This window comes from Muntiacus reevesi, chromosome X, assembly GCF_963930625.1.
Source record: "Muntiacus reevesi chromosome X, mMunRee1.1, whole genome shotgun sequence".
NCBI lineage: Eukaryota > Metazoa > Chordata > Mammalia > Artiodactyla > Cervidae > Muntiacus > Muntiacus reevesi.
Genome location: NC_089271.1, coordinates 90,569,402 through 90,594,588, shown reverse-complemented (window position 1 = coordinate 90,594,588; position 25,187 = coordinate 90,569,402). Strand labels below are relative to the sequence as shown.

Genomic DNA, 25,187 nt, shown 5'->3' with positions numbered 1-25,187 from the left:
CAGTGAAGGAAGGAAAGCCTGGTGTGCAGCAGTCCATGGGGCTGCAAAGAGTTGTACACAACTCAGCAACTGAACAGCAAAATTCCTAATGTAATGGCAAGCATCCCCTTAGTTCATATTTTTAAAGAGCTCACAAGCCAATATATGAATCCTTCATGTAAATGTACATAAAGAACTGAAAAGTTGCATGTGTTAGAAAATAACATGCAAGACACCAAAATGGAGGCATAATTTGTAAACTGGTGGTACTACACCTGTATCATCATGTATATGATCATAGCTTAAAATGTGACACCGCTATTATTCTCATTTCAAAAATCATGCCTGCTTGTTGTCTGAAGGGTATACATTACAGAAGTGCATAAAATAAGTTGTGTCCCTTTCAACTCTTGCTTGCAATTCTGTACTGCTAATTGTGTCAGTGAGAAAGGTCACACAGACTTGACCATAATGTGAGATTTCGTGTTGTTTGTTTGGAAGTGAAATGAAATGGTTCAACCCCCTCAAGCATCCAATGTCAGCTCTGAGAGATGCATGGGTAGACAGGCTGACTCTCCCCTACTCTAAGGTATTGAAGTGAGATCCCTCCTACAATGCACCTTCAGAAAGGGGCAGTACAGGGGATGAATGAGATTCCCTATAGAAGCATGGTGAGAGGTGTGAAAAGGCCCATTTCTCACTCGTGCATGCATGCTCACATCACTTCAGTTGTGTCCAACTCTGTGTGACCCTTTGGACTGTAGCCTACCAGGTTCCTCTGTCCATGGGATTCTCCAGGAAGAATACTGGAGTGGGTTGCCATGCCCTCCTCTAGGATTTCTCATTCATCTGTATGAAAATCATGAAACTGTTCACAGTATGGTCTTTGGAAGTAATTAGGAATAAGAAGTAAAACATGTACATCCTCATCTTTCCTTCTTTCCACTGCCCTCACTAGCCAGTCAGCATCCCTTGCAAAGCCTCTGTTGTTCCAAGTCACATGCCTGCTTCTGAGAATCTCTAGGAAGAGCATCTGGGTCACACCACCTCCAAAAACCAATCCCTGGAAGCATATCATGTCTCCTCTCATCATAATTTATTGGCATCAAGCCTGATGTATCTGCCAGGGACTACCAAGGGGAATGTGGGTCGGGGAGGAGGGCAGGACTTTTCAGGCCTGGACCCACTGACTCATGATTGGGGCAAGGAAGAGCAATGCAGGACACATAACATATAACGTGCAACATCACTCTTTATTATGAAAACAAACACAGCAATAGTGAGTGAGTGAAATATGCAGAACAACTGACCCTCAGGATATGTTAACTGGCCTATAATGTAACTTTGGCTTCTTGGTCAGTCTCCAACCCCAGTCACGGGTGTGGCCTGAGGCTAGAGAGAAAAAGACGATGTGGATGAAGCCAAAGACGACATCCAAGGGCTCCTTTCAGGGGATTTCTTTGAAGGCTTCCTCTGGGATCTTGCCCTCGGCCTGGAGGGAAGGAGTTGGGATGTTAAAAAGCCAGTCCACAAGTTCCATTCCCAGGCCACCAGCCTCCACTTTCTTGGCCTCCCCGAAGGCCCAGAAATGTTCATCTTTAACCTACTTGATTCCCAGACCTCACCTTGAACATACAGAAGACTTCACCAGCTCTGGTGTAGTTCCATCCATTGTCCTGAAGGCACCTGTAGTGGGAGAAGAACAGGTGCTCTCCATTAGTACCACAATACAGACATGTTGACACTGCAATGCCACCACTAAATTCATGCCACTTTTCTTGCTGGGACACATGGACCAGTGTGAACAGTATGTGTAATGATGAAGAAAGACCAGTGAAAACCAAATCATCTGTCACTAGCATTCATGCCCACTGGAATTCAAAACAGAAAAATAGAGCTGTGCATAAGAACAAGGGAATTCAATATATAATGATCAAGAAAGACATTCAAGAAAATGACAAATGAAAAATTATAAAGTACTAGTTTCCAACTGTCTTTTATTGAGATATAATGCACACATCATTTTAAAGTATACAAATCAGTGCTTTTTATTAGTCAAAAGATTGTGCACCTATCACATCTATCTAATTCCAGAATCATTTTAACACCTCAAAAAGAAACTCCTTAACCATTAATGATCCCTCTCTATTCCTCCCCTTCCCCTGGTAACCACTAATATGATTTTGGTCCCTGTGGATTTGCCAATTATGGACATTTCCTACAATATCTGACTTCTTGTGACTGGCTTCTTTCACTTAGCATCATGTTTTCAAGGTCCATCCATGTCATGACATATATCAGAACTGTATTCTTTTTTTATGACTGAATAATATTCTACTATATGGCTATACCAGTTTTATTCATCCATTCATCAGTTTTTTCCATATTTTGACTATTATGAATAATGCTATTTCTGAATAAGTTTTAGAGTGAACAAATGCTTTCATTTCTCCTGGTAGATACTTAGGAGTGGGATTACCGGGTGATATGGTAACTCCATTTTAACATTTTGAGGAACTTCCAAATGTTTTTCCGAAGTGAGTATTCCATATACCTCTAATACATGAGCATTCTAACTTCCCCACACCTTCACCTATGCTTATCTTTTGTTTCATTGATTAAAGCCATCTTAGTGTATGTGAAGTGAGTGGTTGTTTTGATTTGTATTTTCCTAATGATTAATAATGTTGAGCATGTTTTCATGTGCTTGCCGGTCATTTATACACCATATTTAGAGAAATATCTATTCAAATCTTTTCTCCATTTTTAAATTAGTATTTATGTTTTGATTGTTGACTTGTAAAATCCTTCAATATTCTAGACAGCGGACCTTATCAGATACGAGATTTGCAAATATTTTCTCCCATTTTGTGGGTGGTATGTTCACTTTCTTGATAGTGTCCTTTGATGCACTAAAGTTTTTACTTTTGATGAAGTGCAATTTATTTGTTTCTTTGTCTGCTTGTGTTTTTGGTGTCACATATAAGAAACTGGTGACTGATTCAAGGTCATGAAGATATACACCTATGTTTTTTTCTAAGTGCTTTTTAAAATTTTTATTGGAGTATAATTGACTTACAATGTTATGTTAGTTTCAGGTATATAACAAACTGAGTATATACATATACATACATACATATTCATATATATGTATATATATATATATTCTTTTTCAGGTTATTTTCCCACATAGGTTATTACAGAACATTGAGTCGAGTTCCTGTGCTATATAGTAGGTCTTTATTAGTTATCTATTTTGTATATAGCAGTGTGTAGATATTAATCCCAATATCCTAATTTATCACTTCTCCCCACACTTTCCCTTTGGTAACCATAAATTTATTTCAAGATCTGTGTCTATTTCTGTTTTGTAAATAAGTTCATTTGTATCATTTTTATTAGACTTCACATGTGATATCATATTATATTTGTCTTTCTCTGTCTGACTTACTTTACTTACCCAACCAAAATATGGGAAGAAGATCTAAATAGACATTTCCCCAAAGATTATATACAGAAGGCCAAAAAACACATGAAAAGATGCTCAATATCACTAATTATTAGAGAAATGCAAATCAAAATGACAATGAGGTATCAACTCACACCAGCCAGAATGGCTAGCATTAAAAAATCTATGAACAATAAATACTAGAAAGGGTGTGGAGAAAAGGGAACCCTCCTACACTGTTGGTGGAAATGTAAATTGGTACAACCAATATGGACAACAGTATAGCCTTCCCTTGTGGCTCAGCTGGTAAAGAATCTGCGTGTAATGCAGGAGACCTAGGTTCGATCCCTGGGTTGGGAAGATCCCCTGGAAAAGGGAAAGGCTACTCACTCCAGTATTCTGGCCTAGAGAATTCCAGGGACTGTATAGTCCATGGGGTCGCAAAGAGTTGGACACGACTGAGTGACTTTCACTTTCACTTTTCACGAAGGTGCCTTAGAGAACTAAATATAGAACTATCATATGATTCAGCAACCCTATTCCTGGGCATATATCCAGGGAAAACCATAATTCAAAGAGATACACACATCCCAATGTTCATAGCAGCACTATTTACATTAGACAAGCCATGGAAGCAACATAAATGTCCACTGTCAGAGAAATGGGTAAAGAAGATACAGTATATATAAACAATGGGATATTACTCAGTCATAAAAGAGAATGAAATAATACCATTTGCAGCAACATGGATAGACCTAGACATTGTCATACTAAGTGAAAGTCAGTAAGAGTTTTTACACTTGTAGATTTTATATTAGGTCTTTGATCCATTTTGAGTCAATATTTGTATATGGTCTGTGATAGGAGACAAAATTCTTTTTTTTTTTTTTGGCATGTGAATACCTATGTGTCCCAGCACCATCTGTCAAAAAGACTATTTTTTTCTCCATTAATTAATTTGGCACCCACTAAAAATTAATTAGCTACAAATGTCAGGGTTTATATCAGGACTCTCAAATCTATTGCACTAATCTATCAAATGTCAGTGCCATGCAGCCTTGATTATAGTATCTTTGTAGTAAGTTTAGAAATTGTGAGGACCAGGATTTGTGAGTCCTCAACATTATTCCCTTTCAATATTGTTTTGACTATTCTGAGTCCATGCACTTCCATGTGAAAATTGAGGATCATTTAATCAATTTCTGGAAAGGAGCCAAAAGGGATTTTTGCTATGGTTTAGACTCTGTAGATCACTTTGAACAGCACCTACAATCTTAACAATATTAAGTCTTCCAAAATGAACACAGAATATCCTTCTTTTTTTTAAGATTTTCTTTAAGTTACTCCAACAATGTTTTGAAGATTTTAAAGTACAATTTTTTTACTTCTTTAGTTACATTTTGCTCTAAACATTTATCCTTTCTGATCCTACTATAAATCAAATTGTTTTCTTAATTTCAATTTAGGATTTTTTCATTTTAAGTGCATAGAAATATAAATGACTTTTGTATACTGATCATATATCCTGAAATTTTATTGAACTTGTTTATGTATTCTTACAGTGTCTTGGTGAATTTCTTATCATTTTCCATACAAAATATCATGTCAAATGAGCATGATACTGTTTTTAAAATGATTTACATATATAATCATAAAATTTGCTTATCTTTTTCACAAGCTTACTTCTTTTGGAAGCAAAATATCCAAATACTTATTTTTCCAAATTGCTTGTGTGTTCCCATTATTAATTCCATCATTCTCCCAGCTCCCTCTTATCTTCATGCACACGCAATACTCACTTCTGAGACCACTGACAGTTCATCCCAGACTGAGTGGAGAAGGCTTGTACCATTTGCTGTTGTTCCTTGGAGAAAGTGGTCACGGAGCTGGTGGATGGTGTGGGCACTGGGATGGAGAATGCACTCTGGGTGTTTTTAGGGCTGGCTTCCATCACAAACAGCTCGTCATTCACTATACAAAGACTGGAGGAAAAATGCACATTTAGATAACTAATGGATGGACAACCAGCACCCCCAATCCTGACTGCTGCCACCACCACTCAGCAACCAGATTCCTTCCATCCCCCTCCTGTGTCTGTCCCCAGATTCCTTGAATGGTTCCTCTGCCCCTCACACAGAGCCCACCTTCAGAGAGATTGTCTACCAGCTTCACTCAATGGATAGGTTGACCCCCAACCCAGGGACAACTTCACATTTACCCTGAACAGCAGCCCAGTACACTACAGTACAGAAGTGTACAGTTTAATCCCCATTTTCAGAAGACACTGAGTCATGGAGAGGTCATGTGACTTGACCAAGGTCACACAGAGAGTGTTGGGTCAGGGAGAGAACCCATGTGCTGATTCCAGAGGCCATGCTCTTCCTGACCACTAGGCTAGACTGTTCCTTGGAGCTCCCTGCTGGCTTTCCACAATACTGAGTAAACATAAGCTCTGCACCACCACATGTCCAGGACCCGAAATCACACTGGATGGGTCATTCTGCCCACAACACGGCTCTCACCTGGAAGAGCTGGCAGGGGTAGTGATGAAGGTCCGGGTGAAGGCACGCACACAGTCCTGAGACCCTCCTTCCACTTCAACAAACAACAAACAATAGCTCTTAGAGACCTACATGTTTACAGGCTCCCATGGTGGACCCCAGTCATGCTGAGGGGACAGCTCTTCACTTGGGGAACCAGGGTGTTGGGAATGGGGAGGGCAACTGTAGGAGCTGTCTGCTCCCAGTGACATGTCCCCATGGCAACCACTTTACAAGCTCATGGGATGCATTCTTCATAGCTGCCCAAGAGATGGATGTTATGACCCCATTTTGCAAATGAGGAAACTGTGAGGTTAAGTAATGGCCCAAGTTCTCAGTGTAAGGATCTGAGATGGGAGCCACCAAACTCCACAGCCTATGTCCGTAATGTCCAAGGCAGGCAGGGCAGACATGGACGCAGTTCAGATCTGGGTTGTCTGTGGGAAGACTGAGGGCTGGAGGACACAGGGGGAAGGGAGGGGAAGGGAGGGAAAGAACGGGGAGGGGAGAGAAAGAACAGGGAGGGAAGGGAAGGGAAGGTGAGTGAAAGGGAGGGGAGTCTAGGGGAGGGGACAGAATGAAAGGGAAGGGGAGGGGAGTGGAGAGAAGCTGGAAGGGCTCTTTAGGGGGGAGCCTAGCCAGAGGAGGGAGCAGTGGGGCATCTGGGGGAAGAGGGCTACACACACTCACCTTCCTTGAACACCCCACTGACAGAGAAGCAGAGCATCGTACTCTGAAAAGGAAAAGCCCAGGTAATGTCACCCCCTCAACCTCTTCCCCACCTGTGGCTTCCTGCCTGACTATCCCCCTACAGGGCACCCCTCCCCACCACTGCTGCCCCACCAAGGGAAGAAGCAGTCACTCACTGTCTGGAGCCACATGTCCACCATGAAGGAGCTGAGGTCATGCTGAGTTTTGGGCAACACACAGAGGGCACGCACAATGTCATCATTTGTGTGCTTCAACTGCTGGACACGCAGGTCTGTAGAGGAGGGAAAGAAAACAAAAGTCAGGGTTGCCACGGCCTGGACCCTATGATTGGCTCCCTCACCATCCTTTCTGCCCAGCCTTCCCACCACACACTCACTGGGGTCCTTGACCGTCTTCATATTCCTGCTGTCCTTGAAGTAAGCGCATAAGCTGCTTCTAGAAAACAGAGGAACAATTGGTGGTGGTCCAACCAGCAGGGATGTTAGCAAGAGCTGGCCTGTGTCTGCTGGGGAACCACACAGCCTGAGGGAGGAGTTTTGGCAGTGATACTCACAGGGCTGGATCCTCAGAGTGGAATGGAATGGTCAGGGAGAAGCAGGCCTTGTGGTGGTAAGCACTGAGGAGATCGTATCGGTTTCCAGAGTCATAGATCAAGTAATACCTGTGGAACAGCAATGAGGACAGGCTGTCAGTGATCCGAGCCCCAAAGGAGACTTGAAAGTCTCTGCAAGGAGACCTGCGGTTTGGTGGCCTGACCCAGTCTCAGCCCTGTCTATTCCTCATGGTCCCAAGTGAACTTACTGCTTCAGGAATTGAAGGATCAGATTCTTCAGTGTGTCAGATCCTTCACAGTTTTCCTGTAATCAAAAGGCATTTGGGACTATGTAGTGGATAAACCCTCACCTGCAATAGCCCCAAATATTGTTTGATCCTCTTCCTCACCTTGCTGGGCTTTATTGCACAGGAAGTGTCACTGTCAATGGCAACTGGTGAGGGTAACTCCTGGCCATCCTGGAGAATGGAAGGGGAAGTCAGGAGTGGAGACCAGGGGGGTGACCCTGGATGATCAGGGAAAAGGATGATCCCAGGTTGTGGAGGATAGGAGGTAAGTTGTAAAAGGGTCCTAGAAAGTCCATAGGCAAGCTTACAGTGGGTGTCTTCATCATGAAGTCCTAGAGGTCTCTAGTATTATATGCAACTTTTATGTGTCTGTGTGTGTGTATTTATGGATATTTTTCCAGTGAGCATATCCATGTCATTTTCAGGACTCTGTATCCCCTAAAGTGGTCAAGGGTCTGATGCCAACACATAATCTAGGCAAGAACCAAAGGGCTTGAGTGTAGGAGGTCAGAAATGTTAGTAAGATACAATGATTTACATAGGAACTTACCAGGCGTAGTAACTTTGGGAAACATTCTATGATGGCACTGTCCAAAATCAAAAACAGAGAAGAGGTGGTTGATAGTTCAAGGTTGTAATGCCTAATTTGAGTTAAAACATTAACATGATAAACAGAGATTGGGGTGTTCTTACCCATTCAGCAGCCCCTTGTACCCACCTCAACTTTTGATTTTGAGGGTTTTGGGTTGACTTCCCTGTTGAACGCTGAGTATCTCTAATCTGATTGAAAGGCACCATCTCTCTCAGTACCTTAAGTTTAATATTCCTTCCTCCTCTCCTTCTCCCTCTCCTTTCCCCTGGGTAGCTCCAACCTAGACTGTCATGACTCCCTTCTCCTGTGTCACAAGGACCAACATTTCAAATCCAGTCTGCAGGCCTTCCTCTCCTCCCTGCCTTCCTTCCTCCAGGGCCCAGTAAAGGCTGTGGAGAGAAGAGGGAATGGAAGAATGGGAGCCTGGGGCTTTGCTACCTCACTGGGCATCCAGCACTCTGCCAAGTCAGGTCACACCTCAGGGATGGCCCAGGAGGCTGTGGAAGGGAGGTGAGTGAGGTGGGGCTCAGCAGGGAGGGAGAGGGATGAAGACAGAAAGAGAGTGGAGGGAGGAGGGGAGAAACAAGGGAGATATAGGGGCTCAGAGACAAGGGAGAGAGAGAAGCAAAGGGAAGAGAAGGGAAGGAAGCTCTACCATTGTGGGGGTCAAGGGAGAAGACAGAAGAAAGAGGAAGTAGTGCCCCTGTTGCAGCCCTTTCCTTCCCCTGCCCTGGAACAGCCCAGGCACCCCAGGTAGGAATGGAAACTATGCACATGTTGGGCTGGGGGCCAGCCACTGGATGTTGGTTGAAGCTTTGTCACCTGTGTGAGCTCAGTCAGACCTGGGCATGGGAAATGGAGTAGCCATGGGGGTAGATCTTCCCCAGAAGGAATAAAGGGCCAAGTCCCAGCTCAGTGTAGAGCTGAGGGTCTTTAGCCCGCCCTTATGATCACCACTTTCTCTCCTGATGGCCTCTGCGCCTATCTGAATTGGATCTTTCTCTGAGGAATCACATGTGTTTCAGGCTACAGGGGGTTCCTCTGGAGGACAGGCAGGATGATGTGATGTGTACAGGGAGGGACAGGTGGTGTCCCCTGAGAGGCCTGTCCTGCAGTCTCCTCTAACTCCTCTGCCCCCTGCCTTCCTCTCCTGCCTCAGGAAGCTCTCTGCTCACTGACGGTGGCCAACTTCTGGCCCCTTGACTCAAGGAACCCTGCTTTTTTCCTAAGAAGGATCCAGTCCCTGGCTTTGGGCCAGGGGAACAGATGTCATGACAGCAGCCACCCAGGACCTCAGCCCCCAGCACTGGGCAAGAAAGCCCCTGTGTCAACATAGAAGAGGAGGGGAACCCTTTTGGAGGTAGGGGGAGAAGGACCCTCTCTGAATGGAGGAGGGAAGCCCCTTCTCAGCATGGAGAAGGAAGGCCGGTCTCAGCATGAGGTCCGAACCTGGAGGACCCTTCTCAGTCAAGGGCCCAGCATTAGGGTCAAGTCTGGTCACTCCTGGTCTCCGTGAGGGAGAGGAACCTTGGTTCCTGAACCATGCTCTTGGGAGGCCCTGGTGGAGAATGCTGGGGGCAGAGAACCAGAAGCAGACTTCTGAGACCTGAAGAGGTAAGCAGGTCAGAGGAAGGAAATTCCTCACAGGTAAGAGACACAATCACCTCAGATATGCAGATGACACTACCCTTATGGCAGAAAGTGAAGAACTAAAGAGCCTCTTGATTAAAGTGAAAGAGGAGAGTGAAAAAATTGGCTTAAAGCTCAACATTCAGAAAACTAAGATCATGGCATCTGGTCCCATCACTTCATGGCAAATAGATGGAGAAACAGTGGAAACAGGGGCAGACTTTACTTATTTTTTGGGGGGGCTCCAAAATCACTACAGATGGTGACTGTAGCCATGAAATAAAAAGATGCTTACTCCTTGAAAGAAAAGTTATGACCAACCTAGACAGCATTTTAAAAAGCAGAGACATTACTTTGCCAACAAAGGTCCGTCTAGTCAAGGCTATGGTTTTTCCAATAGTCATGTATGGATGTGTGAGTTGGGACTATAAAGAAAACTGAGCACCAAAGAATTGATGCTTTTGAACTGTGGTGTTGGAGAAGACTCTTGAGAGTCCCTTGGACTGCAAGGAGAGCCAACCAGTCCATCCTAAAGGAGATCAGTCCTGAATATTCATTGAAAGGACTGATACTAAAGCTGAAACTCCAATACTTTGGCCACCTGATGTGAAGAGCTGACTCATTTGAAAAGTCCCTGATGCTGGGAAAGATTGAAGGTGGGAGGAGAAGGGGATGACAGAGGATGAGATGGCTAGATGTCATCACCAACTCAATGGACATGAGTTTGAGTAAACTCTGGGAGTTGGTGATGGACAGGGAGGCCTGGCGTGCTGCAGTTCATGGGGTTGCAAAGAGTCAGAGACAACTGAGTGACTGAATTGAACTGAAGGGACACAGAAAAGAGAAGGCAGAGCCCTTGATCCTCCCAGAAGACCAGGGCTGCCACCTTTGGCAAAGAGGTACTGTCAGAAATAGTTTAGGCCCCCATGGGTAAAGGTCACTATGAAGAGTGACAGGATGGTCTCACACAGACCTTACGTAGGTGGACTGGTCTGGAAAGCTGTCACACAGTGGGTTCCCTTGCAGCCACAGCTCTTCAAGCTTCAGCCCTTTCATCTTGTTCAACTCCCACAAAGAGTTCAGCTGAGAAACATGGAGAGGAAATTGGAAAATGAATCCCAGGGAAAGAGAAACAACCAGGCCCTTGCAGCCCAGCCTCCACCCCCCCCCCCCACCACAGGTACCCTCACCTGTCTCCTATTATCACTCTGATGACCACGACCACCTCCCCTACTCTCATCACAACTTTGATCTGACTCCCTCTTCTCACCTCATTTTTGGAGAGGTTCAGTATCTTGATTGTGGGGACCATGTGCACAATGTCAGATAGGCCATCCAGCCGGTACAGTTTGTTGCAGCTCAGGTTCAAGGACAATAGCTTTGGGTGAAGAAGAGTTTGAGTGAAGGTTACTGTCCTGGATCTTGGAGACAAATCTGTCCTCCACCCCATCTCTTCCACCCCCTACCATAATATCAGAGCTGGGCCTTCAGCCTCACCTTAGGGAAGTTCTTCTTGATGATTTGCAGGGCAGCAGCCATGCAGTTTCTTCGATTCAGAATTATCTCAATATCTTGGACCACCAAGTCTTCAGGAAGGAGAGGGGAGGGATTCAGAACACCAAGTGGGGTCCAGGCCCATAATCAGCCCCTCACCACATTACCATCCCCAAGTCGCTCTCTAGGAAGATTCCCTCTGCCCTCACCCGCCCTCAAATTACTACTGTCAGCCATACTTGGGTCAAAGCGGAGCTTCTGGAGGTCAAGAGATTGCTGGGAGACATCAAATCGTTTGTTAAAGATCAGCTGCAGAGACAGAGAGAGGGAGAGAGCAGTTCTGAGACTGTGGTGATGGCAGGGAAATCGGGGGTGAGAGGGATGGGGGGCTGGGGGAAGAAGAGGTAGAGGTGAGTGTTGGCATACAGCATGCCTTGAGTTGGCATTACCTTTAGCTTCTCCATTTCTTCTGGTTCCAACTTATTACGCACAGAGTAGGGAACAGCAGAGGGGTTGACAAAGATAGGTATCTGCAGGAAGAAGAGGTGGGGTAAGCAGCAACTCTAGTTCCAAAGAAGACGACTAGCCCCAGGCCTGTCCTCCTGTCCCAGGATGCATTGTAGGCAATGACCCGGACACACACCTTTTGGTTCTCCTCATCATAGATCTTGTAGCTGACATCCATCAAGGCAGAGGCAGTGCTAGCTTCCTGGACAAAGAATCGAGCCCCATTTTTCACATAGTGGAACTACAGGGATCGAATGCAACAGAAATAGTATCAGAGGCCAACAGACCCTGCTATACCAGATCTCTCCCCCTTCCCTATGCCCACTCATCTGGCTTCGGCATCCTGTCTTACATCCACTGGAGTAAAGCAGACACTGCAAAGGCTCTGGATTGAGTTCATTAGCCATATCTTGTCATACTTTATCCCATGAGGAATCTAAGGATGAAAAGAGGGGTTGGGACAGAGGACAGATGACAGGGAATTGAGCCTGGAGAACAAACCTTTTCCTGTTCTTTTCCAGTCTTCTACTGAGCTTGAAAGGGCATCTAAAGAAGGGACCACTGGTATGATTTCTTATGTTTGTGCATAATATGGATTTCAAAAATACTCCTCTCCAGTCAAAGCTCTCTGCCAAATAATCAAGGTGTTAGAGATGATCCTTCTTTAATAAAGTTCCAGGAGATCCTACCTAGCGCAGATACTGCTTGCCCCTCAGACAAGGTCTCCAGAGACTCAGCACCCCATGTCCCACACTCAGCTAGCCAAACTGAGACCTCTAGTGCACAGCTGCTCCATATCCTAGACAGTAGTTCATGTCTTTCCCTCGAGATAGTCTCCAACGTTCTCCTTACAGTTGGTCTGTTCCCTTTATATTGGTTCTCTGAATTTGCCCTTAGATGAACAAGACTGTTAACTCCTAGAAATAAAATGGTCAGATTACAAACTGTCCCCAGCAAAATAAACTAGCATCTCCACATGAGACCAACATAACTCCTGACTTTTCTCTCTTTCGCAGTCCATACTTTTTTCAGGATACTCACTGTGACCTTAAACCAGCTCCCTTGGGCACCATCTTGTGTGTTCTTCATTTCTCTCACCGCAGGTTTTCCATTTCCCCACACAGTAACATGGATATTGCCTTCTCTGCGCCATCTCACTCTCCTCCCGTTGCCTCGGAAGGGATAGGGAGTGCTGACATGGAGAGAAGAAGGGTGAGTGGCCATAAGTGCTAAGAAAGTCTTCTGTACACACTCGTCTCTTTGACACCAGCACTACAGTTTGGATTATTGTTATTTAGTCACTAAGTTGTGTCTGACTTTGCAACCCCATGGACTGTAGCCCACCAGGCTCCTCTGTTCATGGGATTTCCCAGGGAAGAATAACAGAGTGGGTTGCCATTTCCTTCTCCAGGGGATCTTCCTGACCCAGTGATTTAACCCTCGTCTCCTGCATTGGCAGGTGAATTCTTTACCACTGATCACCAGGGAAAACTCCACAATTAGGGTTGCACAACCATTATTCCACTTCTAGCATACTTCAGTTTTATAGTGAGAGAAGGAAAAGAAGTCCACAGGGAGAGCTGCACTGTCCCAGGGGCTGCTGTGTGCAAACCCTGCTGCCTGGTCACTTACTGCCTTCCTTTGGGGTCCTCCTGGACACCCCTCAACACCACACGTCTATTATCATCACGGTGGTGTGAAGGCTGAGTCTCATATCCATTATCTTCATAACGAGGGCTCCTCTTGTCAAAATTATCTTGGAAAGAACTCCAACCTTCATTTCTTCCTTCAGGTGAACTATCACCACCTCTGTATTCTGAAAAGCAGAACAAAAATACAAGTTTGAACACACATCAGTGGCCCACTCACTATGTACAATGTCTTAGGCTAATAGGACGACAGGCAAGCAAAATGTCAACCTGGCCTAAGGGCTCAATCCCATACACCCCAAAAGGAAGTTCTTCTGCCAGTTCAAGATGCTTACTCAGTCCCTCAGTCCTGTCTGACTCTTTGTGACCTAGTAGCCCACCAGGCTCCTCTGTCCATGGGATTTCTCAGGTAAGAATACTGGAATGGATGCCATTTCCTCCTCCAGTGGATCTTCCTGACCTGGAGATCAAACTGTGTCTCCTGCACTGCAGGCAGTTTCTTTATCTGCTGAGCCCTCAGGGAAGCATTATCTGAGAGATGGTACTATCATTGGAGAAACTGAGGAGAAGCAGGATGAGGAAGAGGAGGGGTTTGGAATGCAGGTGTTTGGAAAGCAGGTGTTTGGAATGCACAATAGTTATACTTTCATGTCCATGCTTTACTTGTATAAAAAAGTTAGATCAGAGTTTTACCAGGTGCTTGGGGGGAAGCACTATTACTACTGACTCATTACATAACATAATAGAAACAATTATTGATAATTAGATCCACCTGTCTTCTCTTTGATTATTAAACTACATCACTTTAGACAATTCACCCAACTTCTCCTGATCTCAAATTACTTATAATAATATGCAAAAGTGAAGGATTAAAGCTAAACACCACCTCAATCAAGATATAAAGCATATACCACACTCCAAATTGTTCCCAGTTAATCTTTTCATCTCCCAGGTCCATAGAAACCTTTATCTGCTCAGTTTCTATATAATAGTTTTGCTTGCCAGAGATCCTAGAAGCAGAACTTCTTGTAAATGGAATCATACATACTGTATACCTTTCCATCTGGCTTTTAAAATTCAGCATAATGTTTCTGAAATTCAGTTATGTCCGTGCTTTTTTCATTGCTGTGTAATATCCCACTGTATGGGTTGTAGCTCTCAACCTTGTTTACACAGTAGAGGTACTTGGGGAGATTGAGAATATCATCAGCACCAAGCTATACTCACAATAATTAAAGGCATCCACATTTTCTAAAATCTCCATGTGACTGCAGTGTACAACCACAGTTGAAAGTCACTGTGTTAAAAGCATCAGCTTTGGGTTTATGGTCTTTCCTAGTGGCTCAGACTGTAAAGAATCTGCATGCAATGCAGAGACAAAGGTTCAATCCCTGGGTCAAGAAGATCCCCTGGAGAAGGCATTGGCAACCAATTCCAGTATGCTTGTCTGGAAAATTCCATGGACAGAGGAGTCTGGTGGGCTACAGTCTATGGGGTCACAAAGAGTTGGACAAAACGTGTTTGCCAGAGATCCTAGAAATGGATGCCACCTCATTTTGCTAGCTTTCCACTTTGTTGTTTTAGGGACCTGGTGATTCCATTAGCTTAAATCAGACATTGAGAAACCATAACCCATGGGCCAAACCTGATCTGTGGCCTGTTTTACTAGGGCCTGCAAGCTAAGAATGGTTTTTACATATTTGAACGGTTTAAAAAAGTAATATTTCTTGACATGTGAAAATTATTTGAAATCCACACATCAATGTCCATATACAAGGTTTTATTGGAACATAGCCATACTTGTCTCTGGAGGCTTCCACCCTACAACAGCAGAGTTGAGTAGTTACAAAACAGATAAAATGGTCCATAAAGCCTCAAATATTTGTGATCTGGCCCTTACCAGGAAAAGTTTGCTGAGCTCTGACTCAGAGCGAGTGTCTTTAGAGCAAATGCACAATAACTGTGGTAAATGGCTGACGATCCCTTTGGCTAAGCCTGGGAAGATTTACTATAGTTCCTTGTGGCTTCACTGTAGGGTCCTTCCTCAGCAGTCCACTCATTCATGGTGTTCTGGGTCAATGTGAGAATTGAGTAAGGGATTACCATTCACCAACAAGACAGCTCAAATCACCAGGTCTAGAGCTTGATTTACTTATTTTTATGTTCTTCTATATCTTATAAATAAATATTTATTCAAATTTTATTTATTTATACATGGATCAAATGCAACTTAAGGGTATTTTCAGATATTTCAAGATGCAAGGGATCTATTGATCACTTAGCTACATTTAGAGACTGAAAGTGAAAGTCGCTCAGTCATGTCTGACTCTATGCAACCCCATGGGTATAGTCCATGGAATTCTCTAGGCCAGAATACTGGAGTTGGTAGCCTTTCCCTTCTCTACTGGATCTTCCCAACCCAGGGATCAAACTCAGGTCTCCCGCATTGCAGGCGGATTCTTTACCAGTTGAGCCACACGGGAAGCCCAAGAATACTGGAGTGGGTAGACTATCCCTTCTCCAGTGGATCTTCCCAAACCAAGAATTGAATCGGGGTCTCCTGCATCGTAGGTGGATTCTTTACCAACTGAGCCATCTGGAGGTCAAACCAATGTGACTCCCCTTCCAGTCTTGCTGTTTATCAGATGAACTGCACTCACCTTGAGGCAGGTGGTTAAGTGCTCCTCCTGGGCCTACAATTCCAGGATCCCATCATACCCACTGAAATGAGGGTGGCCATGTCAATGGCAGGATCTCCCATCTCATCTGTGTCCTACAAAAGTCAGCCACTTCAGAACACTTCAAAGATGAAGATGCCCCCCTCACTAATATGTTTCTCAATGCTATGGGGAAAGGATTGACCTCTGAGTTCCAAACAGCAGGTGCTTGGTCCACTGAAACATTGACTTCAAAGGTATTTCAATTCAAGTGACTGCAAGTGCTAACTCGTGAAACTGAGTCCCTCTAAAACCAAGTTCACTTGTCAAGTTTATGACTAACTTCTCTATCCAAAACTTCACTCCCTCTCTTGTCCCACTCATGATCTCCTCAGGACTGAGAAGTACCCAAGAAAAGGTGGGTTTGAAACTGAATAGAAACCTGCAGGGCCCTCCTGAGTACAAAAACCCCTCTGTCTTCCCTGATTCTTGTTTGGAGAAAAAGGCTTTGGGCCCCTCAGCTTTCCCTGAGTTCCAAAGAACAGACTCAAGCAGTTACTAATTAGGGAGGTGAGGGAATGCAGAAACAAAGGGAAAGCAGTCAAGAAACAATAGTGTAGGTCAGTCCCAAGATGGCAGAGGAATAGGATGGGAAGACCACTTTCTCCCCCTCAAATACATCAAAAGATAACCTGCATGTGGAGCAACTTCCACACGACAACTTCTAAATGCTGGTGGAAGACCTCAGATACCCAGAAAAGCAAACCAATCTCTTCGAAATGAGTCCTGATGTTACTCTAAAAGGGGGACAAAAACCCTGAGGCAGAAGGCTCACCTTCAGAACTTTGGACAATCATAGAACTCCTAGCCCCAGGGAAAATTAGCACACAAAAGCCCACCCAGAAGCCTTCATATCTACACTGAAACCAAGCTCCACACAAGAGCCAACAAGTTCCACTGCCAAGACACCCCATGCTAATCCTCCAGCAAAATAGGAACACAATCTTGAACATTAAAAACAGGATGCCTGAAGTCATACCAAACCCATAGACACCTCAAAACTCACTACTGGACATTGCATTACCCTCCAGAGAGATGAGAGCCAGCTCCATCCACCAAAGCACAGACACAAGTCCCCCCAACCAAGAAACCCTCACAAGGCACTGATCCAACCCAACCACAGGGAACAGACTTCACAGTTAAGAGGAACTATGATCCTCCAGCCTGCAGAAAGCAGACACCAAGCACAGCAAACTAAACAAAATGAAAAGGCAAAGAAATATCCAGCAGGTGAAGGAATTTGATAAAAACCCACCAAAGCAAACAAAAGACGAGGAGATAGGGAGTCTACCTGAAAAAAGAATTCAGAATAGTGATGGGAAAGATGATCCCAAATCTTGAAAACAAACAGTTATGGATATATAAACTAGAGACACAGATTGAGAAAATGCAAGAAATGTTTAAGAAGGAACTAGAAGAAATAAATAGTCAATTAGTAAATAACAATGCAATACGTGAGATTAAAAACACTCTGGAGCAAACCAACAGTAGAGGAACTGAGGCAGATGAGAGGATAAGTGAGCTAGAAGATAGAATGGTGGAAATAAATGAAGCAGAGTGGAAAAAAGAATAAAAAGAAAGGAGGACAGCCTCAGAGATTTCTGGGACAATGTGAAATGCTCCAACATTTGAACACAGGTGTCCCAGAAGAAGGAAACAAAAGGAAAGGGCATGAGAAAATATTTGAGGAGACAATAGCTGAAAACTTCCCTAAACTGGGGAAGGAAATATCCACCCAAGTCCAAGAAGCCCAGAAAGTCCTATACAGGATAAACTCATGGCGAAACACACCAAGACACATATTAATCAAACTAACAAAAACTAAACACAAAGAGCAAATATTAAAAGCAGCAAGGGAAAAGAAACAAATAACATACAAGAGGATCCCTATAAGGATAACAGCTGATCTTTCAAAAGTAACTCTGCAGGCCAGAAGGGAATGGCAGGATATACTTAAAGTGATGAAAGGGTAAGACCTGCAACCTAGATTACTCTATCCAATAAGGATCTCATTAAGATTTGAAGGAGAAAGCAAAGCTTAACAGACAAGCAAAAGCTGAGGGAATTCACCACCACCAAGCCAGCTCTTCTCCTTGGAAGAAAACCTCTGACAAACCTAGACAGTGTATTAAAAAGCAGAGACATTACTTTGCCAACAAAGGTCCATATAGTCAAAGCTATGGTTTTTCCAGTAGTCATGTACAGATGTGAGAGCTGGACAATGAAGAAGGCTGAGCGCCTAAGAATTGATGCTTTTGAACTGTGGTATTGGAGAAGACTCTTGAGAGTCCCTTGGACTGCAAGGAGATCAAACCAGTCAATCCTAAAGGAAATCAGTCCTGAATATCCACTGGAAGGATGGATGCTGAAGCTGAAGCTCCAATACTTTGGCCACGTGATGCAAAGAACTGACTCATTGGAAAAGACCCTGATTCTGGGGAAGACTGAAGGCAGGAGAAGGGGATGACAGGATGAGATGGCTGGATGGCATCACCAACTTGATGAGTTTCACCTTTTTCTCAAGTGCACATGGAACCTTCTCCAGGACAGATCACATCCTGGGCCATAAATCTAGCCTTGGTAAATTCAAAAAACTTGAAATCATTCCAAGCATCTTTTCTGATCACAATGCAGTAAGATTAGATGTCAACGACAGGAAAAAAAAAAACTATTAAAAATTCCAACATAAGAGGCTAAACAACACGCTTCTGAATAATCAACAAATTGCAGAAGAAATAAAAAGAAATCAAAATATGCATATAAACAAATGAAAACACGACAACCCAAAACCTATGGGATTCAGTAAAAGCAGTGCTAAGGAGAAGGTTCATAGCAATACAAGCTTGCCTCAAGAAACGAGAGAAAAATCAAATAAATAACCTAACTTTACACCTAAAGCAACTAGAAAAAGAAGAAATGAAGAACCCCAGGGTTAGTAGAAGGAAAAAAATCATAAAAAATTAGGGCAGAAATAAATGAAAAAGAAACAAAGACTATAGCAAAAATCACCAAAACTAAAAGCCAGTTCTTTGAGAAGATAAATAAAATAGACAAACCATTAGCCAGACTCATCAGGAGAAGGATCAAATTAGAAATTAAAATGGAGAAATCAAAACAGACAACACAGAAATACAAAGGATCCTAAGAGACTACTATCAGCAACAATATGCCAATAAAATGGACAACTTGGAAGAAACGGACAAATTCTTAGAAAAGTATAGCCTTCCAAAACTGAACCAGGAAGACACATAAAATCTTAACAGACCCATCACAAGCATGGAAATCAAAACTGTAATGAAAAATCTTCCAACAAACAATAGCCCAGGACCAGATGGCTTCACAGGCGAATTCTACCAAAAATTCAGAAAAAAGCTAACACCTATCCTACTCAAACTCTTCCAGAAAACTGCAGAAGAAGGTAAACTTCCAAACTCATTCTATGAGGCCACCATCACCCTAATACCAAGCCCAGACAAAGATGCCACAAAAAAAGAAAACTATAGGCCAATATCACTGATGAACATAGATGCAAAAAGCCTTAACAAAATTCTAGCAAACAGAATCCAACAACATATTAAAAAGATCATGCATCATGACCAAGTGGACTTTATCCCAGGGATGCAAGGATTCTTCAATATTTGCAAATCAATCAATGTGATACACCACATTAACAAATTAAGAGATAAAAACCATATGATGTTCTCAATAGATTCAGAGAAAGCCTCTGCCAAAATTCAACATCCATTTATGATAAAAACCCTCCAGAAAGCAGGCATGGAAGGAACATACCTCAACATAATAAAATGACTTGAGAGAACAGCATTGAAACATGTGTATTATCATATGTGAAACAGATCACCAGTCCAGGTTTGACGCATGAGACAAGGTGCTCATGGCTGGTGCACTGGAATGACCCTGAGGGATGGGATGGGGAGGGAGGTTCAGAATGGAGAACAGATGTACACCCATGACTGATTGATGTCAACATATGGTAAAACCCACTATAATACTGTAAAATAATTAGCCTCCAATTAAAAAAAAATAATTTTTTTTAAAATAAAAAATAATAAAAGCCATATATGATAAACCCACAGCAAACATTATCCTCAATGGTAAAAAATGGAAAGCATTTCCCCTAACATCAGGAGCAAGACATGGGTGCTCACTCTCACCACTACTATTCAACATAGTTTTGGAAGTTTTAGCCACAGCAATCAGAGAAGAAAAAGAAATAAATGGAATTCAGATTGAAAAAGAAGAAGTAAAACTCTCACTGTTTGAAGATGACATGACCCTCTATGTAGAAAACCCTAAAGACTCTACCAGAAAATTACTAGAGCTAATCAATGAATATAGTAATGTTGCATATAAAATTAACACACAGAAATCCCTTGCATTCCTATACACTAACAATAAGAAAACAGAAAGAGAAATTAAGGAAACAATTCCATTCACTATTGCAACGAAAAGAATAAAATACTTAGGAATAAATCCACCTAAAGAAACAAAAGACCTATATATATAGAAAAGTATAAAACACTGATGAAAGAAATCAAAGATGACACAAATAGATGGAGAAATATACCATGTTCATGGATCAGAAGCACTATATAGTGAAAATGAGTATACTACCCAAAGCAAGCTATAGAGTTAATGCAATCCCTATCAAGCTACCAACAGTATTTTTCACAGAACTAGAACAAATACTTTCACAATTTGTATGGAAATACAAAAAACCTCAAATAGCCAAAGCAATCTTGAGAAAGAAGAATGGATCTGGAGGAATCAACCTGCCTGACTTTGGGCTATACTACAAAGCCACAGTCATCAAGACAGTCATCAAGACAGACAATGGTCCTGGTACAAAGACAGAAATATAGATCAATGGAAGAAAATAGAAAGGCCAGAGATAAATCCACACACCTATGGACACCTTATCTTTGACAAGGGAGGCAAGAATATACAATAGGGAAAAGACAATCTCTTTAACAAGTGGTGCTGGGAAAACTGGTCAACCACTTGTAAAAGAATGAAACTAGAACACTTTCTAACACCACACACAGAAATAAACTCAAATGGATTGAAGATCTAAATGTAAGACCAGAAACTATAAAACTCCTAGAGGAAAACATGGGCAAAACACTCTCTGACGTAAATCATAGCAGGATCCTCTATAACCCACCTCCCAGAGTAATGGAAATAAAAGCGAAAATAAACAAATTGGACCTAATTAAACTTAAAAGCTTTTGCACAATGAAGGAAACTATAAGCAAGGTGAAAAGACAGCCTTCTGAATGGGAGAAAATAATAGCAAATGAAGCAACTGACAAAGAATTAATCTCAAAAATATACAAGCAACTCCTGCAGCTCAATTCCAGAAAAATAAGCAACCCAATCAAAACACGGGCCAAAGAACTAAATAGACATTTCTCCAAAGAAGACATACAGATGGCTAACAAACACATGAAAAGATGCTCAACATCACTCATTATCAGAGAAATGTAAATCAAAACCACAATGAGGAGGAGTGAACTAAGATGGCGGAGGAATAGGATGGGGTGACCACTTTCTACCCCACAAATTCATCGAAAGATCATTTGAAAGCTGAGCAAACTCCACAAAACAACTTCTGATCGTTACCAGAGGACATCAGACACCCAGAAAAGCAGTCCATTGTCTTCGAAAGGAGGTAGGACAAAATATAAAAGATAAAAAGAGAGACAATAGAGTTAGGGATGGAGATCTGTCCCAGGAAGGGAGTCTTAATAAAGAAAGTTTCCAAACACCAGGAAACCCTCTCACTGGCGGGTCTGGGGGAAGTTTTTGAAACTTGGAGGGCAACCTAACTGGGAGGAAAAAATAAATAAAACCCACAGATTACATGCCTAAAAGCAACTCCCAGCAGAAAAGTACCCCAGGCGCTCGCATCCTTCACCAGCAAGTAGGGGCAGAACAGAGAAGAGCAGGCGGCATTGCTTAGGGTAAGGACCGGGCCTGAAAGCCCTGGGGGCAATCGGAGGGAGCTAACGTGAGATAGCAACTTAAACTGTGGGATCACAAGAGACAGAGAATTAACTTGGGAAAAGCCCTAAATTTAGGCACTACCCACCGTTCCCAGAATGAAGGACTGAGCGACTACCAGAGAAAAGCTAGCCAGCTGCGGACCGGCCCATCCGCCGCCAGAGGCAGGAGGCAGTGGGGAGGAGAAAAGGGCAAACTCGGCCCCAGAGACTGCATCCCCTACCAAACTGCAAACAGGCTTCCAGTCTCTAACCAAAGACTTCCTGAGATTCTGCATGGTGGATATCCGCCGGGAGGGTCGCAGCTAGAGTCCAGCTCCCCAGAACAGACACAAGGTGCACCCAACCGGTGCGCCTGGAAACCGAGGTGGGACTGTGGAGGGGATAAGGCGCACTGCACCTGGGGAGAGTGCACCCGTCAAGCTCCTGGCTGCCTGAGCTGCTGGGTGGGGAAGGCACAAAAAGCAGGCCCAACCGAGTCTGCGTCTTTGTGGAGTATGGGAAAACCTGAATCTGAGTGGCTTAGGCCTGGGAAGTGCATGCAACTCAGGGCCCGCTCCCTGGAGAGCAGCCTGGAGCCTGAGCAGTGTAGACGGGGAAAGCACACATCCGTGAACGGGGGCAAACCCAGTGTGGCTGGAACACTGTGGGTCCTCCCCACACACGCCAGTGATATTTGTCTGCAGCGCCCCTCCCTCCCCACAGCATGACTGAACAATTGAACCTAAACAAGAGACCACCTCCGCCCGCTTGTCTCAGGGCAAAAATTAGACACTGAAGAGACCTGCAAACAGAAACCAAATAAACAAAGGGAACTGCTTCAGAAGTGACAGGTCCAACAGGTTAAAACCCCTGTAGTCAACACTGACTACACCGGAAGGGGCCTATAGATATCGAGAAGTGTAAGCTCGAACAAGGAGCTATCTGAAACTGAACTGAATCCACACTGCCCACAATAGCTCCAGAGAAATTCCTAGATATATTTTTACTATTTTTTTTATTAAAAATTTTTTTCTTTCTTTTTTTTCCTAAAGTCCTCTATTACTCCTTAATTTTCATTTTTATAACCCACTATAACCTGGCAAAGAAAAAAAGGGCCCTACTTTTAAAGCAAACTTCATATATATTTCTTAAATTTTTTGTGTTTTTGTGGTTTCTTAATATCGTATTTTTAAGAGTCTAACCTCTACCCTAGATTTTTTTTTTTTTTTTAAATATTATTTTATTAGTTGGAGGCCAATCACTTTACAACATTTCAGTGGGTTTTGTCATACATTGACATGAATCAGCCATATAGTTACAAGTATTCCCCATCCCGTTCCCCCCTCCCACCTCCCTCCCCACCCGACTCCTCAGGGTCCTCCCAGTACACCAGGCCCGAGCACCTGACTCATGTATCCCACCTGGGCTGGTAACCTCTACCCTAGATTTTTAATCTTTGTTTTTCAGTATTTGATAACAATTTTGGACATTTAAGAATCCAACCTTTAGTACTCATTTTTACTCAAGAGTGTGATTACTGGTTTGCCAAAGCAAACTCGAGAAAGAAGAATGGATCTGGAGGAATCAACCTGCCTGACTTCAGGCTCTACTACAAAGCCACAGTCATCAAGACAGTATGGTACTGGCACAAAGACAGAAATATAGATCAATGGAACAGAATAGAAAGCCCAGAGATAAAGCCACGTACCTATGAACAACTTATCTTCGACAAAGGAGGCAAGGATATAAGATGGAAAAAAGACAACCTCTTTAACAAGTGGTGCTGGGAAAACTGGTCAACCACTTGTAAAAGAATGAAACTAGAACACCTTCTCACACCACACACAAAAATAAACTCAAAATGGATTAAAGATCTAAATGTAAGACCAGAAACTCTAAAACTCCTAGAGGAGAACTTAGGCAAAACACTCTCTGACATAAATCACAGCAGGATCCTCTATGACCCCCCTCCCAGAATATTGGATATAAAAGCAAAAATAAACAAATGGGACCTAATGAAACTTAAAAGCTTTTGCACAACAAAGGAAACTCTAAGCAAGGTGAAAAGACAGCCCTCAGATTGGGAGAAAATAATAGCAAATGAAGCAACAGACAAAGGATTAATCTCAAAAATACACAAGCATCTCCTGCAGCTCAATTCCAGAAAAACAAATGACCCAATCAAAAAATGGGCCAGAGAACTAAACAGACATTTCTCCAAAGAAGACATACAGATGGCTAACAAACACATGAAAAGATGCTCAACATCACTCATTATCAGAGAAATGCAAACCAAAACCACAACGACGTACCATTACACGCCAGTCAGGATGGCTGCTATCCAAAAGTCTACAAGCAATAAATGCTGGAGAGGGTGTGGAGAAAGGGAACCCTCTTACACTGTTGGTGGGAATGCAAACTAGTACGGCCACTATGGAGAACAGTGTGGAGATTTCTTAAAAAACTGGAAATAGTACTGCCATATTTCCCAGCAACCCCATTCCTGGGCATACACACCGAGGAAACTAGATCTGAAAGAGACATGTGCACCCCAATGTTCATCCCAGCACTGTTTATAATTGCCAGGACATGGAAGCAACCTAGATGCCCATCAGCAGACGAATGGATAAGGAAGCTATGGTACATATACACAATGGAATATTACTCAGCCATTACAAAGAATTCATTTGAATCAGTTCTAATGAGATGGATGAAACTGGAGCCCATTATACAGAGTGAAGTAAGCCAGAAAGATAAAGACCAATACAGTATGCTAATACATATATATGGAATTTTAAAAGACGGTAATGATAACCCTATATGCAAAACAGAAAAAGAGACATAGATGTACAGAACAGACTTTTGGGCTCTGTGGGAGAAGGCAAGGGTGGGATGTTCTGAGGGAATAGCATTGAAACAAGTATACTATCAAGGGTGAAACAGATCACCAGCCCAGGTTGGATGCATGAGACAAGTGCTCAGGGCTGGTGCACTGGGAAGACCCAGAGGGATGGGGTGGGGAGGGAGGCGGGAGGGGGGATCGGGATGGGGAACACATGTAACTCCATGGCTGATTCAT

At 43.2% G+C, this 25,187-nt stretch overlaps 1 protein-coding gene across 1 annotated transcript in view; it reads right to left on the bottom strand.

The window, feature by feature from the left end:
- Positions 1-1,426: 1,426 nt before the first annotated feature.
- The window catches only part of LOC136154570 (nuclear RNA export factor 2-like), a 46,085-nt gene continuing 22,324 nt past the window's right edge, over positions 1,427-25,187 (bottom strand). Inside the window, exons 2-21 of the mRNA XM_065916798.1 lie at positions 13,373-13,556; positions 12,782-12,932; positions 12,093-12,176; positions 11,877-11,981; positions 11,683-11,763; positions 11,473-11,542; positions 11,237-11,325; positions 11,010-11,117; positions 10,713-10,822; positions 8,069-8,105; positions 7,621-7,689; positions 7,480-7,535; positions 7,232-7,339; positions 7,055-7,113; positions 6,834-6,949; positions 6,658-6,700; positions 5,950-6,022; positions 5,227-5,409; positions 1,605-1,665; positions 1,427-1,471 (exon numbers count right to left, since the gene is read on the bottom strand). Coding sequence (XP_065772870.1) covers positions 1,427-1,471; positions 1,605-1,665; positions 5,227-5,409; positions 5,950-6,022; positions 6,658-6,700; positions 6,834-6,949; positions 7,055-7,113; positions 7,232-7,339; positions 7,480-7,535; positions 7,621-7,689; positions 8,069-8,105; positions 10,713-10,822; positions 11,010-11,117; positions 11,237-11,325; positions 11,473-11,542; positions 11,683-11,763; positions 11,877-11,981; positions 12,093-12,176; positions 12,782-12,932; positions 13,373-13,556 — 1,832 coding nt within the window. The remainder of the gene's footprint in view (positions 1,472-1,604; positions 1,666-5,226; positions 5,410-5,949; positions 6,023-6,657; positions 6,701-6,833; positions 6,950-7,054; positions 7,114-7,231; positions 7,340-7,479; positions 7,536-7,620; positions 7,690-8,068; positions 8,106-10,712; positions 10,823-11,009; positions 11,118-11,236; positions 11,326-11,472; positions 11,543-11,682; positions 11,764-11,876; positions 11,982-12,092; positions 12,177-12,781; positions 12,933-13,372; positions 13,557-25,187) is intronic.